Source organism: Mercenaria mercenaria, chromosome 6 (genome assembly GCF_021730395.1).
Source record: "Mercenaria mercenaria strain notata chromosome 6, MADL_Memer_1, whole genome shotgun sequence".
NCBI classification, from domain to species: Eukaryota; Metazoa; Mollusca; class Bivalvia; order Venerida; family Veneridae; genus Mercenaria; species Mercenaria mercenaria.
In genome coordinates, this window is record NC_069366.1 from 75,277,813 (window position 1) to 75,300,836 (window position 23,024).

Sequence of the window (23,024 nt, forward strand, 5' to 3'; positions counted from 1 at the left end):
AAAAGCACTACTTTCAATACTGCACATGAATTTATCCAATCAGAGCCATAAAGGGAGGTAGTCATAAACACTGGATACAATACTTTCCACTGCCTGGATCAAATATTCAAATCTACCACAATTATCTGAGATACTTAAATTAGCCAAAGATTGATAAAGAAATTTATATATTTTAACTTCCTAATAAACAAGCGCTGTCACAGGAGACAGCGCGCTTGACTATTTGATGCTGGATAGTGAAACTGGGCACATCTGAGGAAGCTGGAGCTATCACTAGAGTGTTAAATGACTCCAATGGTGGATGAAGATATTGGACAACAGCTTGAGTCTGAGTCAAAAATATTAAGTAATAAGAGAGGTAAAGATAAAATGTATCAAAACACTATATAAGTATAAGTCTAAGCAAAAAGGGGACAAAATTCATAAAATATTGGTGCAAGATGTTGGTGACGATGTGGAACAACTACTTTCAAGTTTGAATCAAATGCATTTTGTAATAACTGAGCTATAGTGAAAATGCATCAAAATTAACCTTAAATTCTAAGTAAAAGGGGGGCATAATTCATGAAAAGTTGGTGAGTTATCCACCTTGTGACATATGATGTGGGTGATAAGGTGGAACAACTGTTTTAAGCTTGAATCAAATCCATTTAGTAATAACTGAGATATAGTGAAAGTATATCAAAACTTTAACCTGAGATTCTAAGTAAAAATGGGGATAATTCATGAAATATTGGTGCAAAGTTATGGCCCTTGTGTCATATGATGTAAGAGAGGATGTTGAACAACTGTTTTAAGTCTGAATCAAATCCATTTAGTAATAACTGAGATAGAGTGAAAGTGCATCAAAACTTTAATCTGAAATTCTAAGTAAAAGGGGGGATAATACATTAAATATTGGTACCAAAGTTATGGGCCTTGTGCCATATGATGTGGGAGATGATGTGGAACAACTACTTTCAGTTTAATTCAAATCCATTCAGGAATAACTGAGATAGAGTGAAAGAGTATCAAAACTTTAACCAGAAATTCTAAGTAAAAAGTGGGGATAATTCATGAAATATTGGTGTGAGAGTTATGGCCCTTGTGCCATATGAGGTGGGTGATGATGAGGAATAACTATTTTAAGTTTAAAGCAAATCCATCAAGTTATTACAGAGATAAGGAGAAAAAGAGAAAGTGTAAAAAAAACTTTAACCAAGGTGGGGACGCGGAAAGACGCCGACCCCAGGGTGAGTAGGATAGCTCTCCATATACTTTGTATAGTCAAGCTAAAAATGTGACAGCAACATTATATATATACTTTAAACACGAGACTAGAAATTCTTCACAATCGCAAAAGAACTGATGTATTAATACTTATTTGTAGCAATCACTGGCATTTCTTCACAATAGCAACAGAACTAGTGTACATTACCCACTGGCAATTCTTCATAATCAGTGAATAGGTCTGGTTTATCATTACTTCCAAAACAATAAATTCGTTTTTAAAGACCTTGAGGAATTGGTGTTTTTCTGTATAAATTTACAGACTACTGCACAGGGGCTATATATCTGAATTTTTTTCACCTGTACTTCAGTTTCATGGCAGCCACATAACCAGTGCTAATTTATACAAGCTCAACTGTCATGAAGTTGAATAACTTTCAAGTCTGCTGCCTGGAAAAACCAGTACTGGTGTCATATGAGGTGCATTTGTGACCATGTGGTGGTGGTGTGGGGTGGGGAGGAGGGGGAAGGAGTGACACTCCTGTACAATGGATATTTAAAATATTCTGAAAATGTTGTCCCCCTTTAAAAATGAATTTAATTTGTGAGGAAATAAAAATAAACATACGTCCACCTATTTAAGTGAAATTTCAGCACTTGGAAATTAATGCAAATGCATCAAAACAAAAGATTATGTAACAGTTCTTTGAAAATGGCATTGAACTGTCTGAAAGTGTGGCCCCTTTATGCAGCCCTTTTTCGGGAACTCAATGAATATATCAGTATACTGATAATTGTTTTGTAGGGTAATATACATGTTTTATATGCTGTTCAATTTCATGTGACACAACCCTTTCTATGATTTGGTTTTGTTTGATTTTTTTTTCCAAACGTAACGCTAAGCGCTAATCCATGAAACTAGGTAAATTTCCCATTCATTTTATGTTCAAAATTCAAAATCTGCAAATTTTCTCATTTTATCCCAATCAAATAGCTGTTTTGTCCAAAATAATGATATTTCATGCCCATGAAATGTAACGATTTCCCAGTATACAAAAAATTGTTCTTTCAAATAATTCAGAAGCAGTTGCACACCATAATATGTCTTTTCCCCCCTTTCTTTGCAAACTGAGCTGTAATTACACATCACTGCAGGGATAAACATTACTGGAGGCCATCTTATGAGGTTTCCTGTCACCTCTAATAGATCTTACTGGGCCGCAGACTAATTTGTGACATTTTCATAGCATTCTCAGTGGAAACATTCTCACTTTATAAATGTAAATTTGCGATCTTTTGCTATCTCTATACATTATTAATAAGCAATGACATTCTCTAATTATTATTTCTGTATCAAAACACATAAAGTTTCTTTTATGTTCTCTTTAAGGTATTCTGACATTTACACAACAAGAGGGCCATGATGGCCCTATATCGCTCACCTGTTATCATTGCACTTGAGGACAAGAAGGTCCTCAGAAAAAATATCTAAGTCCAAATGACAGGAACAACAAAGGGAAGAAATTTAACCAAAAAAAGAAAAAAAAAATTCTTACAAGGTACAGATATGTCAAAATACACCTAAAAATTGGAGGTACCATCCATGTTGTACCACAGAAAAGTGGTCTCGGGTTTTCCCTACGGCCAATAATAAAAAAGTTACTAAAAATAAGCTATTTATAGTAATGTAAAAGGGAAGTGATTAAAAAAAAATCATTGTAAGTGAACAAAAGAAGGATCTGCCAAATAAATTTGTTGACATAAATGAAATTTCAGATCAGTATCTTCATTAGTTACGAAGATATACCCATTTTAATTTGAAATAAAGGGAGGTAATTTGACATAAAATCAGTCCATAGTTATCTACCCTGATTGGCTCAGTCCAACTAATGACAATAATGAAATTTCAAATAAGTCCTATAAGTACTTACTGATATAAATCCATTTTGATTACAATCAGGGGAGGTAATCAGATATAAAATAACTCTGGAACCTACGATTGGATCTGATTGGTCATTGAATCCAAGATTTATTGTTGTTGAAGATATTTTGGAAGTTTGTATCAAATAAAACCATAAATGAAGTATCTATATGGCTGCAAAAGCCAAAATAGCCAATTTTGGACCTTTAAGGGGCCATAACTCTGGAACTCATGATGGAATCTGGCGAGTTCAACAAAGGAACCAAGATCTTGTGGTAATACAAGTTGTGTGCAAGTTTGGTTAAAATCAAATCATAAATGAAGCTGCTATTGTGCAGACAGTCAAAATAGCTAATTTTGGCCCTTTCAGGGGCCATAACTCTTGAACCCATTAAAGGATCTGGCCGGTTTAAAAAAGGAACCGAGATCTTATGGTGACACAAGTTTTGTGTAAGTTTGATTAAATTCAAATCATAAATGAAGCTGCTACTGTGCAGACAAGGTCAAAATTGCTAATTCTGGCCCTTTCAGGGGCCATAACTCTGGAACCCATAGAGGAATTTCGCCAGTTGAAGAAAGGAACCAAGATCTTATGGTGATACAAGTTGTGTGCAAGTTTGGTTAAAATAAAATCATAAATGAAGCTGCTATTCTGCAGACAAGGTCAAAATAGCTAATTTTGGCCCTTTCAGGGGCCATAACTCTGGAACCCATAACGGGATCTGGCCAGTTCAAGAAAGGAACTGAGATCTTATGGTGATACAAGTTGTGTGCAAGTTTGGTTAAAATAAAATCATAAATGAAACCACTATCATGCAGACAAGAAATTGTTGACGCACAGAAGGACAGTCGGTCGGACGGATGGACAGACAACCTGAAACCAGTGTACCCCCACTTACAACTTTGTCGTCGCGGGGTACAATAACCCCAAAATTAATAAGCACTATTGAAGGAAAAAGGGGAAAAAAGAAATGGACAGGTAGAAAATGAAATTAAAGAAATAAATTGGTGTAAAAAAATCAAAGTAAGAAAAACACCATTTTCAAAGTTTATATCCCTGTGACCTTTGACCCCAAAATCAATAGGGGTCATGTACACATCAAGACCAACATATGTATGAAGTTTCAAGGTCCTAGGGAAAATACTTGTCCAGATATTGAGCGGAAACAATGACCCCGAGATCAATAGGGGTCATGTATACATCAAGACCAACATACCTATGAAGTTTCAAGGTGTTAGGTGAAAAACTTGTCCAGATATTGAGCAGAAACAATTTTCAATGTTGAGATTCCTGTGACCTTGATCTTTGACCCAGTGACCCTGTAATCAATAGGGGTCAGACCAACATACCTATGAAGTTTCAAGGTCCTAGGTGAAATACTTGTCCAAATATTGAGCAGAAACCATTTTCAATGTTCTGGTCCCTGTGACCTTGACCTTTGACCCAGTGACCCCATTCTCATTTTGGACCAACTAGGGTAATAGGGGATCATTCTGACCAAGTTTCTTGAAGTTTGGATAAGTAGTTGTTAGGAAAAATGAATGAACAAAAAGGTTAACATAAGATTCATTATCCCATCCGTCTGCCTGCCCGCCCATCCACCCGGACAGCCCTAATCTACAAGCCGGATTTTTCTTCGTAAACCTGGCCAACAAAAAGCACTCTTACCTTTTTAACCTAGTTCGTGTTCTCTCTCAATAGTCAGTCTATTCTATGTCTTCTAAAAGCACTCTTACCTTTTTGACCTAGTTCTTGTTACCTTTTTGACCTAGTTCTTGTTACCTTTTTGACCTAGTTCTTGTTACCTTTTTAACCTAGTTCTTGTTTTCTCTCATCAGTCAGTCCAGTCTGTTCTATGTCTTCTAAAAGCACACTTACCTTTTTGACCTAGTGCTTGTTTTCTCTCATTAGTCAATCTATTCTATGTCTTCTAAAAGCATTCTTACCTTGCTGACACAGTTCTTATTCTATACCAATCCAAAATAATGTCACCGACTTCTAGGCCTACTATCAGATTAACATCTTTCTTACCTTGTTGGGCCAATTCTTGTTCCCACAATTTTCTCTCTGCCCTCAAACCTTCAATTACGGATTCCATGCCATGTACTTGAGACGTCAACTTGATATTATCCTGAAATGGTAAGATTTAATATCATGGCATCTCAAGAATGCAAAATCTAGATTTGAGCCGCACCATGAGAAAACCAACATAGTGCATTTGCGACCAGCATGGATCCAGACCAGCCTGCTCATCCGTGCAGTCTGGTCAGGATCCATGCTGTTCGCTTATGGTTTCTCTAATTGCAGTAGGCTTTGAAAGCGAACAGCATCGATCCTGACCAGACTGCGTGGATGCGCAGGCTGGTCTGGATCCATGCTGGTCGCAAATGCACTATGTTGGTTTTCTCATGGTGCGGCTCATTTTGTGAATGTTTTTGATGTACACAGAATTTTTCTTCTAGGAAAATTCTTTTAATGATAAAGAAGCTGAAATGTGTGCAAAATAATTTTCCTTATTAACAGAGATTATGTAAGACAAGTTATGGGCCTTGCACACTGCACTTACTCTCATCTAACAATATGCAAATTTCATCTTTTTTATATGCCCGTTCTGGAAAAACAGGACACTGAAGAGACAATGTGCAGAGTGCATGAACCAGGGTGGTAAGTCAAAGGTCAAGGTCAATGCAAGGTCAAATCTGCCTATCATATCCAGAGCACAACTTAAAAAAATATTTTTTATTTGGCAGATTCTTTCTTTGTGGACTTACATATTTTTTTATAAAATTACTTCCCTTTATATTGTTTCTATAAATAGTTTATATTGGCCTTAAGGAAAGACCGAGACCACTTTTCTGTGGTACAACATGAGTGGTACCTCAAATTTTTAGGTGTATTTGGACATACCTGTACCTTGCAAGGATTTCTTTTTGTGACCTAGATTTTTTTGATTTTTGTTTGTGTGGACTTTTTCTTCCCTTTGCTGTTCCTATAAATAGCTTATTTTGTAACCTTTTTATTATTGGTCATATGGAAAAACAAACACCATTTGTCTTTGGTACAACATGGATGATACATCAAATTTTTAGACGTATTTTGAACTATATCTCCTGGTTAAGATTTTTTTGCTGACTTAGAATTATTTTTTTGTGTGTGGATGAACGTTTCTGTTCTTGTTTTGGTCAAGATATTGAAATGAAACTTGTTTTAACTGGCTGAAATGTTTGAGTCATTCAGGCGGTGTGTCAACAAATAATGGGCTCGACACTGTTGCCCTTTGAGCTTCAACATTCTAGTTCTTTAAATTTTGCTCCCGTCCTCTTCTGATATAACCCTTCAGGCGTATATTGTACCGCTTGGCAGAGTTCTTGTTTTTTTTGTTGTTTTTTTCCAAAGTGATCATCCAAGCAAGAAATGTGACAAGTCAATGGATGGACTGACAGCATTTTTATATCCACCTTCCGTAATAATGGCTGAAAAAAAATTATAAAGGGAGCTGGTCCAAAAATTGGCATTTTTGGTGAGAAAATTAATACAGTTTTTTGAGAAAACCATTTATCTTAATCACTGGAACTGTGGACAAAAACATTAAGCTTGATGAATAGAGTGCTGTGCCCTTAATCAATACGAGAAATTTGGTTGGAGGAGCTGTTGGCAGCTTATTTGTTAATTCGAGTCCATATTTCATCTCAGTCCATTTTTCATCCATCCACACCTGTTTCTGTAGAAGATGTTGATAATTAAGTTGAAAATGGTGAAAACATTATGAAGGTTTCTTTCTAGACTGTGAAGCTATAAAACTACTATATATATGTCCCATAAACAAACAGATCAATGCCTATTAGTGATGTTCCAATTGTCGCCGATGTTCAATTAATCATCGCCATAGTTTTAATGTTGGCGACATCGATTCTGACCACAAAGAATCGATTCTAGTCGCTGATTTTGTTGAAAAATTAAAATCCAACTTTCAAGACTTTTTCAGATACCTCTCGCTGTTTAGCGTACATACCTTTGCACTTTTATAATCTTTGGGTTAGTATTTCAAAATATCTGCTCTTTAAAATGGAGAACGCTGTTAGGCCAGTTCATGATCGTAACAGTAATAAAAAATCTGTTGTCCCAGGGCAGCACAGCATCAGACGCCTAGAAATATTTCGGGTTCTGCATGAAGCATGAATGCCGGGGGTTGACTCCATTTAAGGAAAACCTTGATACTACTAGAGCTATTTACAAAATATGCTTTAATACATACATTAATGAAGGTACCCCACCCACTTCTTTTTTAATTGGGAACGATTTTCAGACTTTATTTGACAAGCTTTTATTATTTCTACAATACAAAATAGTGGATATAATTCAAAAACAAATGATGGAACTAATTCCAGACCAGCCAGGAATGTCCCCAACATATTTTCCATGTCAAATTTGGCATTGCATCTAGCAGGTCTTTAGTCATGGATAAAAGTCTCAACAGATGAATTCCAGTTAGTTTTCCATTTTGTCCAATAGTTCCTCCCAGTTCGCAGTTTAGACTGTGTTGCTCAAAACTTCGAACAGCCGGTTAAGCTATGGTTGGTTAACTTTTAAGGCTGTATGTTGACATTTTAGAAGACTTTGAAAAACAGATGTATGAGTTAAGGACTATGAACAACTAGATGTGTGTCCATAGGACACAGGTGCCCCCACTCCTGCCACAGTAACATGGTTTAATGACTCAGGTTAAACAATTTTTAAGATGTTTGTAACAAAAACTTTTAAGAACCTTATGTGTATTTTTCACTTAGTTGGCCATAACTCTGGCCTAGCTGAGTAAAATCCTAAAGAGAACACTTCATAGGCTATAAAACAATCCCCTAATGTTTTATGATTCTATGTCAAGTACATTTTAACATAAATGTTTCACAAACTTTTTTTTTGAGTAAGTCTCGACAAGAAGTCTGGTCTTCTGTAGTGAAATAATGACTGTAGATAAAATATTTTAAGAGTTACGCGCGACAAAACATTAAAATGACAATTTTTTCCTACGTCAGGGGCCATAACTCCTATAATACTGAATGAATCCGGATGCAAAACCCCAGGTGCACAAGTGCACATGCTGACCAACATGCCTGAATCTAGGTCAAATACTTCTGGAGCTACGCGCGACACAACATTAAAATGACCAATTTTTAACTAAGTCAGGGGCCATAACTCCTACAAGACTGAATGAATCCAGACGCGAAACCCCAGGTGCACAACTGCACATGCTGATCAACATTCCTGTAAACGTTGGTGACTCTAGGTCAAATACTTTTGGAGCTACGCGCGACACAACATTAAAATGACCAATTTTTTACTAAGTCAGGGGCCATAACTCTGACAGGACTGAATGAATCCGGATGCGAAACCCCAGGTGCACAACTACACATGCTAACCAACATTCCTGTAAAGTTATGTAACTCTACATCAAATACTTTTGGAGCTAGGCGCGACACAACACTAAAATGACAAATTTTTACAAAGTCAGGGGCCATAACTCCTACACGACTGAATGAATCCGGACGAGAAACCCCAGGCGCACAACTACACATGCTGACCAACATTCCTGAAAAGTTTTGTAACTCTACGTGAAATACTTTTGGAGCTAGGCACGATACAACATTCTTGGAAGGACGGACGGACAAGAGCAAATCTATATGCCCCCACCACTCATGGGGGGGCACAATAAAAAGCCTTCACAGTAAAATAAAACAAGAGGGTCACTGACCCTAAAGCGCTCACCTGTGTACAAGGTTTCAAGTGTGTTTGTATAAGTACAGAGTTAGGTTTCTTCCATGTTAGCCTATATTATATACATGTCACACACACTTTTGAACCTAGGGCAATAATTTGAATAATTACGGTAGTCATTACAAATCTGTTATCACACCCCAAATATCAAGGCTCTAGCTATTATTGATTCAGAGAAGAAGATTTTCAAAGTTTCTTATATATAAGCATGTCAGACACGGGCATGGCCATTTTATTGACCTTAGGGCAATAATTTGGAAAATTAGGGTAGAGAGTCAAAAGTCAAACCCTTATATCACATGCAAAATATCAAAGCTCTAGAGAAAAGGATTTTTAAAGTCTGATAGCTGAAAACCTATTTTTAACCAAACAGACCTGTATGTTCAATGAACCAGAACTATTTAACAATTTTGAAAGAGGGCTACCCAGAGATCATTTGTGTAAAGTTTCATCAAAATACATTCAGTAGTTTTGGAGGAGATGTTGTCTAAAGAAATAGTTGATGAAAAGTGACCACGCCCTCTGGCGGCCATGTTTTTTGACGAATCAGAAAAATTTGAACAGTATTTGTAGAAGGTCAAACAAGGACAATTTGTGTGAAATTATTTTAAAATCAGGCTAACAGTTTTATACAAGAAGATTTTCTAGGTTTCTACTATATATGTAAAGGGAAAAGTGGCCACGCCCCTGGCAGCCATGTTTTTTGACGAATCGGAATAATTTGAACAATCTTGGTAGAGGGTCACACAAGAACCATTTGTGTAAAATTATTTTAAAATCAGGCTAGCAGTTTCACACAAGAAGATTTTCTAAGTTACCACTATATACATATAGGGAAAAATGACCATGCCAAGTTTTTTGACGAATCAAAATAATTTGAACAATCTTAGTAGAGGCACAAGGACCATTTGTGTAAAATTATTCTAAAATAGGGCCAGCAGTTTCACACAAGAAGATTTTTAAAATTTCCACTATAAACATATAAAGAAAAGTGACTATGCCCACTGGCGGCAATGTTTTTTGACAAATCGGAATAATTTGAACAATCTTGGTAGAGGGTCACACAAGGACCATTTGTGTAAAATTATTCTAAAATTGGGCCAGCAGTTTCACACAAGAAGAATTTTAAAGTTTCCACTATATACATATAAGGAAAAGTGACCACGCCCCCTGGCAGCCATGTTTTTTGACGAATCAAAATAATTTGAACTAGAACTGTCACAGAAGTGACTCATACCCCCACCATACGGTCTTGTCACGGAAGAATGGCAACCATAAGGAATCTTAAAAATACTTTGGAGTACTTCATCCTGGGCTTCCACATATAAGTAATACTAGTATAATACTAGTATAGTAATACTAGTAAATATATTAAATCTCTAATATTAGAGATACACTAAAAGTGAATACAAAAAAGTGTCTTACCGACCCATGTTATCACAGAAAAATGTTTTTACTTTTTACATAGGACTTATAATAAAAAAGTTAGAAAAATACCTAAAATATTGAAAATCTAAAAATAGGATTTCTAAAAATAGACTAATTCCTGGAATTTAAGGGGAAGAAACTCAGTACAAAGGTTAAAAAAAGGTTACTTCCCTTTGGCTCTAAGCCAATCAGAATGAGATATAGTGAAAATACATCAAAATTAACCTTAAATTCTAGGTAAAAGGGGACACAATTCAAGAAAAATAGTGTCAGAGTTATGCACCTTGTGTCACATGATGTGGGTGATGAGGTGGAACATCTATTTTAAGTCTGAATCAAATCCATTCAGTAGTAATTGAGATATAGTGAAAATACATCAAAATTAACCTTAAATTCTAAGTAAAAAGGGGCATAATTCATGAAAAATTGGTGTCAGAGTTATGCACCTTGTGTCACATGATGTGGGTGATGAGGTGGAACATCTATTTTAAGTTTGAATCAAATCCATCAAAATCAACCTTAAATTTAAAGTAAAAGGGGACATAATTCATAAAAAATCTATGTCAGAGTTAAGCACCTTATCTCACATCATCTGGGTGATGAGGTGGAACAACTATTTTAAGTTTGAATCAAATCCATTTAGTAATAACTGAGATATAGTGAAAATACAACAAAATTAACCTTAAATTCTAAGTAAAAGGGGACATAATTCATGAAAACTTGGTGTCAGAGTTATGCACCTTGTGTCACATGATGTGGGCATATGATGTGGGTGATGAGGTGGAACATCTACTTTAAGTTTGAATCAAATCCATTCAGTAGTAACTGAGATAAAGTGAAAATACATCAAAATCAACCTTAAATTCTAAGTAAAAAGGGGCATAATTCATAAAAAAGAGCACCGCCTTGCGGGTGCTGACGCTCATCTGATTTTTTTGTGTAATAGAAATATTGTCCTACCCATGATTTCTAAGTCTAAAAGGGCCATCATTCTTGCAAAAGCAGGATAGAGTTATGTTTCTTGATGTACAGTGTCCACTTATGATGGTGAAAAACTGTTGCAAGTTTTAAAGCAATAGCTTTGATAGTTTATGAGAAAAGTTTGACTTAAACATAATACTCAACCAAGAAAATGATTTTCTAAGTCCAAAAGGGCAATAATTATTGCAAAAAATCAGGATGGAGTTACGCTGCTTGCTGTACAGGGTCAGCTTATGATGGTGGAACAAGTGTTGCAAGTTTCAAAGCAATAGCTTTGATAGTTTAAGAGAAAAAGTTGACCTAAACATAAAACTTAACCAAGTAAATCTGATATTTTCTAAGTCCAAAAGGGGCCATAAATCTTGCAAAAAGCAGGATGGAGTTATGTTTCTGCTGTACAGGGTCAACTTATGATGGTGAACAGTGTTGCAAGTTTTAAAGCAATAGCTTTGATAGTTTAGGATAAAAGCTGACCTAAACATAAAACTTAACCAAGAAAACTGATTTTCTAAGTCCAAAAGGGGCAATAAATCTTGCAAAAAGCAGATGGAGTTATGTTTCTTGCTGTACGGTCAGCTTATGATGGAACAAGTATTCCAAGTTTCAAAGCAATAGCTTTGACAGTTTGGGAGAAAAGTTGACCTAAACATAAAACTTAACCAAGAAATCTGATATTTTCTAAGTACAAAAAGGGGCCATAAATCTTGCAAAAGCAAGATGGAGTTATGTTCTTGCTATACAGGTCAGCTTATGATGGTGAACAAGTATTCCAAGTTTCAAAGCAATAGCTTTGATAGTTTAGGAGAAAAGCTGACCTAAACATAAAACTTAACCAGGCAACGCCGACGCCGACGCCGACAACCGCTCAAGTGATGACAATAACTCATCATTTTTTTTCAAAAAATCAGATGAGCTAAAAAATGGTGTCAGAGTTATGCACCTTATGTCACATGATGTGGGTGATGAGGTGGAACATCTATTTTAAGTTTGAATCAAATCCATTTAGTAATAACTGAGATATAGTGAAAATACAACAAAATTAACCTTAAATTCTAAGTAAAAGGGGACATAATTCATGAAAACTTGGTGTCAAGAGTTATGCACCTTGTGTCACATGATGTGGGTGATAAGGTGGAACATGTATTTTAAGTTCGAATCAAATCGATTTGAAAATAACTAAGATAATAGATTTCGGGACGGGACGGGACGGGACGGGACGGGACGGGACGCGAAAAAACTGACTCCTATATACCCCCCTCAAACATGTTTGGTGGGGGTATAATAATATTTTTAGAGGGTGACATAAGGACCATTTATGTGAAATTATTTCAAAATCGAACCATTGGTTAAGGAGGAGATGTCATTTGAAGATTTTTCTATTTTTAGCTCTGGCGGCCGTTTGAACAACTTTGGTAGAAGACCATCCAAGGAACATCCATGCCAAGTTTCATCAAAATCTATTCAGTGGTTATGAAGGAGATGTCTTTTAAACACAATTGTTGACGACGGACGGACCCATGCACGATGGACGCCGGACACAGCATGATCACAATAGCTCACCATGAGCATTGCTCAGGTGAGCTAAAAATCATACTAATATTTCCCATCAAGATAAATATTTCGAACAAAAATCTAACCAGCAGTTAGTTTAACAGCCGGTTAAAGATTCTAACAACTGGGTCCTGATTGCCCGACAGTTGCTAAAGGCTGCACACTACAGCAGCTGTGTCATAAATGTTTTCTTCAAAAGTAATAAAAGTAGTCAAACAATGTGAACGTCTTGAGAAAGGTTTGCTATTACTACCTTATTGCTACATTACAATAGTCTATTTTGGTCTTTCGGTTCCGATTCTTTCGATTAATCAAATCGGAGAGAGATCAGAATAGGACCGATTAATCGATTCTGCTTCAGCTGTCCGATTCTCATCACTAATGCCTATGCCAAAGTAAGATATTTCTAACTCTGCAAATACCAAGATACAGTTTAACAAGAGCACCTTCACACGGGTGTCATCGCACATCTGCAAGTGCTGGACAATAATGTAAGAAAAGAGTTATAGTTCAGATTTTCTAAGTACAAAAAGGGCCATAATTTTATCAAAATGCAAATCAGAGTTACGGTTCTTGGCCTACAAAGTCCCCTAATGATGATAAACAAGTGTGCAAAGTTTCAAAGCTGTAGCTCTTACAGTGTTTGGAAAAGGTGGACCTAAACAAAAATTTTAACTAATGCCAATGATCAAGTGACAACAATACCTCTCAGATTTTTTTTCAAAAATCAGACGAGCTAATAAAACAGGTAATTTTCTTCTACCTTTCAAAGCTGTAGGAGGAGATATTTGCAAAAGCATACAATTTTATTATGTAGTACCAGTAAAAATTCAAGGGCAACAACTCCTTTATTGGATATAAGTACATGTATGTCTTGTCAATACCCCAATTTCATAGTGTAGAGACTAAATTACCCTAAGCCCTAATTACACAAGGGAAACAATCTGTTTATAGAGTGAAATTGTTGAGTGAACACTGACTGACAATCATAATTCTGACCATGTAATACCAGTGCAATAGAAAAGTAAGCTATCTATGTTACCTGCTATACATGATAACACAGTCATGCATCTAACAGTCATGAAATTGTTTTCTTTGATTTTCTCATATTTCTAGATATTTTTCCCATACTTTGACGCATATATACGGGTAGCAGAGATCATTCTCATTCCAGCAATAGCTTTCTCAACAAATTTTACCATGTGAAATTCTGTGGGTTTTAACATCTGTTTGTTGACAAATTTCACCACAAAAATGTCACACTTTCCCCCGGGGCAGTAAATATTTTTTCTTTTCAAAGTGCTGATCTTTACAGTAATTGCTACTAATTACCGTATTTTCCCGAATTAAGGCCCCCCCTCTAATTAACGCCCCCCACCCATTTTGGAGGGGAAAAAAGTCAACAAGAACGAAAAAAAATTACCTACCTCATTTTTATAAGTCCACATAATAAGTAATTTACAGTAAGTATCCAATGTATTAAGAATTAAACACACTTTTAAACAGTACATGTACCGTAAATCCAAAACGTTTATACTAAGTACGGTACGTATCCAATCATCAAATAGAAAATTAAACGATAAATCCATCTTTGATTGGTTTTTGCACCACCCGCGCACAAGCTTCCGGTCGACTTAAAACAAATTTGCGGCAAAGTGTTAACCTTTTCTTCGGCAGTTTTAATAACTTTTAATTTAAAAGCCGGCACATAAGCAGCATGTCAAACGACTGACATTGTGTATTGCAGTACCCGCATGTACTAAGGAAAATATTATCGGAGTACACTTCTGTTTGGGTATGATGACGTAATGTGTAATGTCGCGAGCGTGTCACGGAATACATGAGGTACCGTATTTAAATGCATAATTTTAAGACACACTGCATTAAATTGGATGCCAAATAATTACGTTTTGGGGGAATTAAACAACACAGAAACACTTTACAGTTGGTTTGAACGATGTTTTTAAGTTTTGTAAAAAAAATTATTTTTTATTTTTTTACCTCAAATGAACGCCCCCTCTTTGGAAAATGTAACGCCCCCGGGGGCGTCTATTCGGGAAAATATGGTATGCATGATTTTTTCGTGCCTAGAGAGGCATGCTTTACATGAGATACTACCCAGCAAACACCTGACGTCGGATCAACGTTGAAACAACGTTGGATTTTGGTCGCGACGTCGGCGACCTAAATGCAACGTCGGTTCAACGTCATATTTACGACGTCTAGCAGACGTTATATTTAGACGTCTTTACGACGTCAGATTCTGGTCGGACTTGAAGAGAGTGCAATGTTGTCATTTGTAAAACAACTATTTGGTGCAGAATTATTTTCAAAGTGTTAAAATAATTACTTGTTCTCGCAAAGTCCTGAAAATGCGTGTAAAACTGACAAATAATATTTCATTTGGATATTAAAAATCATAACTGTTTTCTCTCTCTCTCTCTCTCTCTCTCTCTCTCTCTCTCTCTTTTTATACAACAAATCATATAACAGACTGTTTACTTTTCCGAATATCAAAATAATAATACTACTAATAATAAATTTTGTACAGGAAATCAATATACATTGAACTTGTATAGATTATTAAAGTAGTAAAATTTCTCTACACATGACGTCTTTTAGTCACGCATTCTCCAGATAAGCTTGCTTCGGTTTACACGATATTCCGGTAATTTGATACATTGGAGAGGTTAGATAGAGCCAGTTTCAAGACACTTTACACAAAGGGATCTGCAACGTGAGTAAATTATTTTAAACTTAGTCTTAATTTAATGACTGCTGATTTTTTTTGTTTAAAAAACAAAACAAAAACATTTATTTTAGAACTGCATTTTACCAAAGTTTGTGCACTTTTTTCGAAGTCAGGGAAGATATTTGAATCTTGGATATATTATACATTTGTTTTTCATGAAGTGATTTTGATTCTAGCTCTTACGAAATAACATTTTCGCTTTTTTATTTCGATTTTGTGGACATGAAAACTTTGTATTTTATACATTTCAGGTGGATATTTTAGCTATGTTGAAGAGGCACGCATAATTGACTACATTTTATCTTATAGACTTATTTATGTTGTCAGAAGTGGAAAGAAAGATTAGAAAATACATACAATTGTGTTGATTAGATGCGAGGTCACAAGTAAAATTCCAACGTTTAAATAGCAGAAATTCATTACCTATTATGGTTAAATTATGGGTAGAATGCAGTCGTTAACAAGTTGGGTTATGGTTGGATTTTGGTTGGGTTAAGGTTGCATCATGGTTGGATATTAGTTAGATTGCCGACGTTGTATCGACATCGGATTATGACATCTAAAAAACTTTCAAATCCAACTATAATCCGACGTCGGGGTCCAACGTCAATACGACGTCTTTTGTTTGCTGGGTATGTACATAGCCACCTAAGCCTAAAATAAAGTTTTAGCAGAGTTGTCTCCATTTTTTCCAGATATTTTACCCAGGATCATTTTTTTCAGCTCAAATAACTCTTTTCAGAAAATGATATCTAAAATATTTTTTCAGACTGCATACTTTGATGCAGTTAGCTACACATATATCTAAAATAGAAAGTGCCTGCTTGAAGTTTGTATTTTTAGTTACAATGCCTACATAGTGACAATTATTTTCAGTATACAAGAGCCAATTGTCTGAGTTATCATGACAAGAACTTAGGGGCAAACAGACAACAGCGCGACAAATACATGCCCAATTTCCCTATCTTTCTTGCAATAGACAAAATCCTATTAACTTTATATCCACAAATTCATATCCTACTTGGTCAAATAGAAATCTTACATCAAAGAAATTTAACAAAAGTATGTCTTAGATTGCTTTATTTTCTTTTTTAGCTTCTATTTAATGAAAAGATCAATTTTGAATAAAGAAATATAGAAGATTTTGTCTATCGCTAATTTAGATCAGACCTTAAGTACAGCTATAATTGATTAATTTGCAAATAAAACAGTAGGAGCCTATCTGAAATAGAATTTTAGGACTGATTTCATTTTTAAACAATTTGGTAAATTATAGATTGTCCCAAGCACAGACCGTTCATTAAAGATAAAACAAGCTGAGGACTACAGATATATCAGATCTAAACATAAGAATGAGTGTCAAGAAATCCTGAAGTGGACAAATTCTGGTGTCACAACACAGCTCTCCCTACTATTTTGATGCCAAGTAGTGAAAGGGCCATAAGTCCACAGAACATGCCAACATAACCCTGTTGAGAAATTCGTGAACAGTTCACGAATAATCCTTGAACTATTCCAGAACTTTGTTCATGAATAGTTCATGAAAGTTCGTGAACTACAAATGGGACTTTTTACGGCATCAAAAATTCATGAACTGGGCGTGGTTCATCAAGTTCATGAACTGCACTGGTTCATCAAATTCATGAACTGGATGTGTTCATCAAAGTTCATGAATTGATAGGTTCATGAATTTGATGAACCAGAAATTCACGAACTTGATGAACAGTTCATTAATAATTCTTGAACTATTCGTGAACTATTCATGAACAGTTCATCAACTACAAATGGGACTTTTTGCGGCATCAACTATTCATCAAGTTGATGAACCATAGTTCATGAACCAGGGGTTCATGAACTGAAAGTAACAAGATAAATGGAAAGTTGATGAACCCAGCTGAATTAGAAACAGTGATTTTGACAATAGTGACATTACTATAGCAACTGCCTGATAAAGCCTGTCTGAGAAAAGCAGGCTTTCTCAGGTTAGTGACTTGAGAACACTTTGCACTGTTTAAACCTGTGATTAAATCCCAAGGACATCCGATTGTGTCCATTTTGCTTTAAAAATTATTACGCCCTCATACGACACTGAAAAAGGTCTTTAAATTTCAAAATATAAAAAAGCGGAAAAAAACAACAAAACCCCAAGTGAAATTTTATCCAAAATTCAGTTGCTAGATGGTCTAATTTATTTTAATCTTCAGATTAGATACTAGCTTTGTTTCAGGGTCGTGAAAACATGTGACATTTTAAAAGGATTTTATATTTTTAAAATGAACAATTTATGACAACACCATAATTACTTATTTGATATTCAGTATACTCATGTTCCTTTTAAACCATTCCTTACTGTAGTATGATAAATATTTCCTTCTCATTTGCTGCACAAACTTCTAAAAAATTGCTGAATCACATGTGCAAAAAATTTCCCAGCATGCAACAAAATAATGGAAACTGATCATGTGACATAAATTTAATGTTCATGAACATTCATGAACAGTTCATGAACTTATTCATTTTTTGTAAAAGGAAAACCTAAGTTTTATGTTTAATGAGTGAACAGTTCAGAAACTCCTTATTGGGTTCAAGAACTGGTACTGAACTAGAAAAAGGTTTTGAATTTTTAGTACTTTTATTGAATCTTAGATGACTTTTTCTTAAGAACACATCAAGAATGTTTTAAGAATTTAATATTCTTAAACTGCTCATAAAATGTTCATCATTTTTTTTCAAGAATTTTTCTTGAATTCTATAGGTATATTGACATTCATGAAAAAATCTTGATTCATTCTTAAACAAGTTCATGAATATTTCAAGGATTTCTGGTATGAAATGAAAGACATCAATAAATTCACCAACCCAAAAATCAGTGTACACCGTTATTCTTTTCCAGTGACATTTTCTAAATTGCCAAATAATGATGAAACTTCTGTTAGCTATCCCCAATGTTTAATCAAAATTTTGTACAAATTGCAGACAACATAAAATACAAAATACATGTAGTAACATTCCTAGTCATATGTATGTTATCAGTAACTCTGGTATTAGCCTTCAGCTGTAAATACTAGAAGCTTTTACAAGTAAATGGTTCTTGTTCTATGAATTTTATGAATTTCAGACTTGATTGATCAATTCATTAATTTGAAGTTCATGAACAGTGTATGAACTTCAGGTTCATGAACCATCAGCATAATTGAAATAAAATCAAATACTGCACTGGAGTTCTGAATGAAGTTACTTGTTTGATTACTGAACTTATAATTCGTGAACTTAAAATCATGCACCAAAGGTGAAATTTTTGAAGAACCAGTTCATGAATAGTTCTTGAACTTTAGGTTCACAGACAGTTGGTGAACTCTTTCAGGAATAGTTTCATGAACAATTCATGAACTTTTGGTTCGTGAATAGTTCACAAACTTCTTGAGGAACATTCATGGCATTGTTCACGAATGTTCACGAACAGTTCGTGAACAGTTCATGAATGCTCATCAGTTCATGAACTACAGCTCAACAGGGAAGCACAACTAGGCTTGGAAATGATCACTTTGAAGTTTTGTGTAATATTCCCTAGTTGTGTCAGATCAGTTGGGCAGACAAGGTAAACTACGACAAATCAAGGGCCATAACTCCACTGAAAATTACTGAATAGGAACATGCTTACAATATGCATAACTAGACCCGGCACTGATCACTCCTATAAGGCATACATGTGATACGTCCCGGATTGTCCCGGAAATTACATACTCGTCCCGGTGTCCCGGACAGGGTTGAAAAGTCCCAGAAAAAATAAAAATATAGGAACAAATAAAAATAATCCAAAAAAAACTTGTTTTCTGTCTATAAATTGTTCAATTTTACACAATAAACAGTCCGCGGTGTCACATTGTTTATTCCTAACCAGTTTCATGCCCTCAAGCGGGACACATGTTGATTAAGCTCGCTTTGATCACGTGACGATCTTTTGATGACACTGATTAAGTTACAGTCAGCTATTATGATGACCCTGATTAAGAACTGACAGGATTATGCAATCAATAACTGTTTTATGATACTTAAATTAGGAAGAAAAGTCGTAAATCTCTTTGTTTTTAGCACGTTGGCGGTAAAGCTACATGTAGCCTTTATGGAAGAGGTTATTGAAAACAGTCAATTAAATGATAATTATTTTAAAAGGTTGAAATCATTTAAGATCTAGATCGACTGTCACACATATTCTAAATTAAAATGTTGAATGCGTTTGCCGACCGACCGATGAAAATTGACCCGACTCCATACATTTTATATTGTGGATTTTTATCTATAAAATTAAATTTATTCCTTTAAGGATATATGTTTAAGCTTTAGAATAATACCAAATTAGCTAGAATCTAAATCACGATGACCTGGCTGATTCTTATAATCTACGTATATAGTAGTTCACCTCGGGAACGCAATAAATTCACATGCCGAACTATAGATGTGTATTACCTGTACATGTATTTACCTCCCTTAGAAAGCTAGACAACATTTGCAGCAAATAAATTACAAGCGAGTGAACATTGTTTATCTCTGGAAACTACACGTAATAATATGATATTTTTGCATGAAACAAACGAATACCAATGTCGCGGTGTATGTCCCGGACAAAAGGTAAAAATCCCGGAAATTTTAACTCAGAATCCCGGAAACGTTCTGAAAAATTATGGCATGTATATATAAGGGTTGGTGAAAATCTGCCTAATAATATAAGAGAAGCAGCCAAATCATCATAAAATTTGACAAATCAATGACTACAATTTCACAGAAAATCGCCAAACTGGAGCATGTCAACTAGGCTTGGCAATGAACACTTCCATGCAGTTTAGTGTAAATCGGCCAGGTGGAGTTGGGTAAACAAGTGACCGACTGAAAGACACTACACATGGAAGACATAATAATACAGTGCCACCTCTGGGAAAAGATTTGCCTTAAAATGGTCACAGGTGTTGCTAACACAGGTTACAATTTTACAAGTTTAATTAAAAGTAGGAACAACCGATTGTCACCAAAAAAAAAATTAAATTCACCAAAGTGCAAAAAGTGCGTAACTGCTTCTTTACATCAATGCACTGTTATCTACTTTTTGCGGTGAGGTAAAACATTTCAGTGCTGGTAGTTAATCATTCTAATTCTCTTTAAAAAATTTCCCCCTAAAAATCCTCCATTCTAATAAAATTGCACTACAACTGACCTTTTTGTAGCTATAAAGGGTTACTGATTAAGCTAAAAAAGACAAAATCTGCTTTTAGCGTTTATTCCAGCAATTCTGTGAACTTATATTTTTTTGAGTAATGATAGGAATCTGTACAATTTATTTTCTCACATTGGATCAAAACCATTCATTCTTGCTAAAAGCGGGTCATGAGCAGTTTATATATTTGCTTGATTGTTCCAGCTTCCAGGATACTTCACAGATTGAATTATCACATGGAAGCTAATTAACAAACCTTATCTATTTACAAGAGGCAAGATGCTAGGTGCTCTAAAAAATCACCAACCAGGAAACATGTTTGACTAGTCGATTTCATAGGACAAATATTTACATTTTGCATTAAGATGGACCAAATTGCTCTTGCGTAAAACAAGCTGTCTTAGTATGACCTAGTTTTGAACAGATGTCATGTTTCAAACACTAGATTTATATAAGGCAAAATTGACCAAATTCATAAAATCAATTGAAAAAAAAAATCTCTAATCGCAACACAAGCATTTTTCTTAATTTGAACTAGGACTAGTTTTTTGCTCAGATAACCCATATTCAAATTGACTAGATGTCAACAAGCAATCATCTGACCAATTTTAAAGCAATTGAAAGCTCATCTCTATTGCATACACAATGTTTCTCGATTGACTATGACCTTTTTGACAAGATGACCCATTCGAATCGCAATTATCAAGTTACATTTGGCTAAATTTCAGAAGATCAGTGACAAATAAGCTCTATCGCATACACAATGGTTTTTTTGTTGACTAGTGACAGTAGTTTTGACTGAGATGACCCATTCAGAATCGCCTAGATTTCATCAAGGAATCATTTGACCAAAGTTCTGAAGCATGAAAATATCGCCTCACCATACACAAGGTTCTTGATTGACCTAGGACTATTTGACCCGGATGACCTTTTCGACTCGCTAGATTACATCAAGGGCATAATCTTGCAATCATGAAGATCAAATTGAAAATGTCGCTTCTATCGCATACACAAGGTTTTCTTGATTTGACTAGTGACCTAGTTTTTAACCGAGATGATCATTTCAAATCGCTAATTATCAATTATATTTGCAATATCAGAGAATAATGAAAAATAAAGCTCTACGCAGCAACGTTTCCTTGATTGACTAGCTGACCTAGTTTGACGCCGAGATGACCATTCAAACTCGCCAAGTGATTTCATAAGCAATCATTTGACCATTATTCAAGAAGATCAGTGATAAAAAAACACTCTATCGCATACACAGTTTTACTTTAGATTTACCTAGGACTATTTTTGACCAAGATGACCATTTGAAGCCTAGATTTCATAAGTTTATTTACAAATTCATGAATCATTGAAAAATTTAGCTCTATCCATCATTCTTGGTGACAATGACCTAGTTTTTCCAATGCTCATTTTGAAGCTGGTGTCATAAGGTAATCATTCTGACAGTTATGAGTATTGAATGCTCTATATAACAGCTAAATGTTGCAGCTCCAAAGGAAGACGCGACAGATTTGATCAGACCGAATCGGCCTATCAAAAAATCACCTTATGCTCATGTAGTAAAAAGATGAACAAGAGTGCCAGACTGTCACAAAATATGCCCGTCAGATGAAAACGGACAAGGCTATATTTGCAGCTTTTTGAGTAATTCAAGGGCCATAATCCAAGAGTGCCGGGGGCGATTTGGGTGGTTATCAAACTTGGCTGAGATATTATGCCCACAAACATTGTCAGCAAGCTTGGTGAAGATCGGATGAAAACTGTTCGACTTAAAGAGCGGAAAAGCCTAAATTCCAGTTTTTTTTTGAGTAATTCAAGGGCCATAAACCAAGAGTGCCTAGGGCGATTTGGGTGGTTATCGAACTTGGCCGGGATATTATGCCCACAAACATTGTCAGCAAGTTTGGTGAAGATCGGATGAAAACTGTTCGACTTAAAGAGTGGACAAGGCTAAATTCGCAGTTTTTCAAGTAATTCAAGGGCCATAATCCAAGAGTGCCTGGGGCGGTTTGGGTGGTTATCGAACTTGGCCGAGATATTATGCCCACAAACATTATCAGCAAGTTTGGTGAAGATCGGATGAAAACTCTTCGACTTAGTGAGTGGACAAGGCTAAATTCATAGTTTTTCAAGTTATTCAAGGGCCATAATCAAAGCGTGCCTTTGGAGATTTGGGTGGTTATTGAACTTG

At 35.4% G+C, this 23,024-nt stretch overlaps 1 protein-coding gene across 1 annotated transcript in view; it reads right to left on the reverse strand.

Annotated features, from left to right (window-relative positions):
* Positions 1-23,024, reverse strand: part of LOC123548496 (leucine-rich repeat and coiled-coil domain-containing protein 1-like) — a 373,147-nt gene that overhangs the window by 55,627 nt on the left and 294,496 nt on the right. The window contains exon 20 of the mRNA XM_045335795.2: positions 5,163-5,262. Coding sequence (XP_045191730.2) covers positions 5,163-5,262 — 100 coding nt within the window. The remainder of the gene's footprint in view (positions 1-5,162; positions 5,263-23,024) is intronic.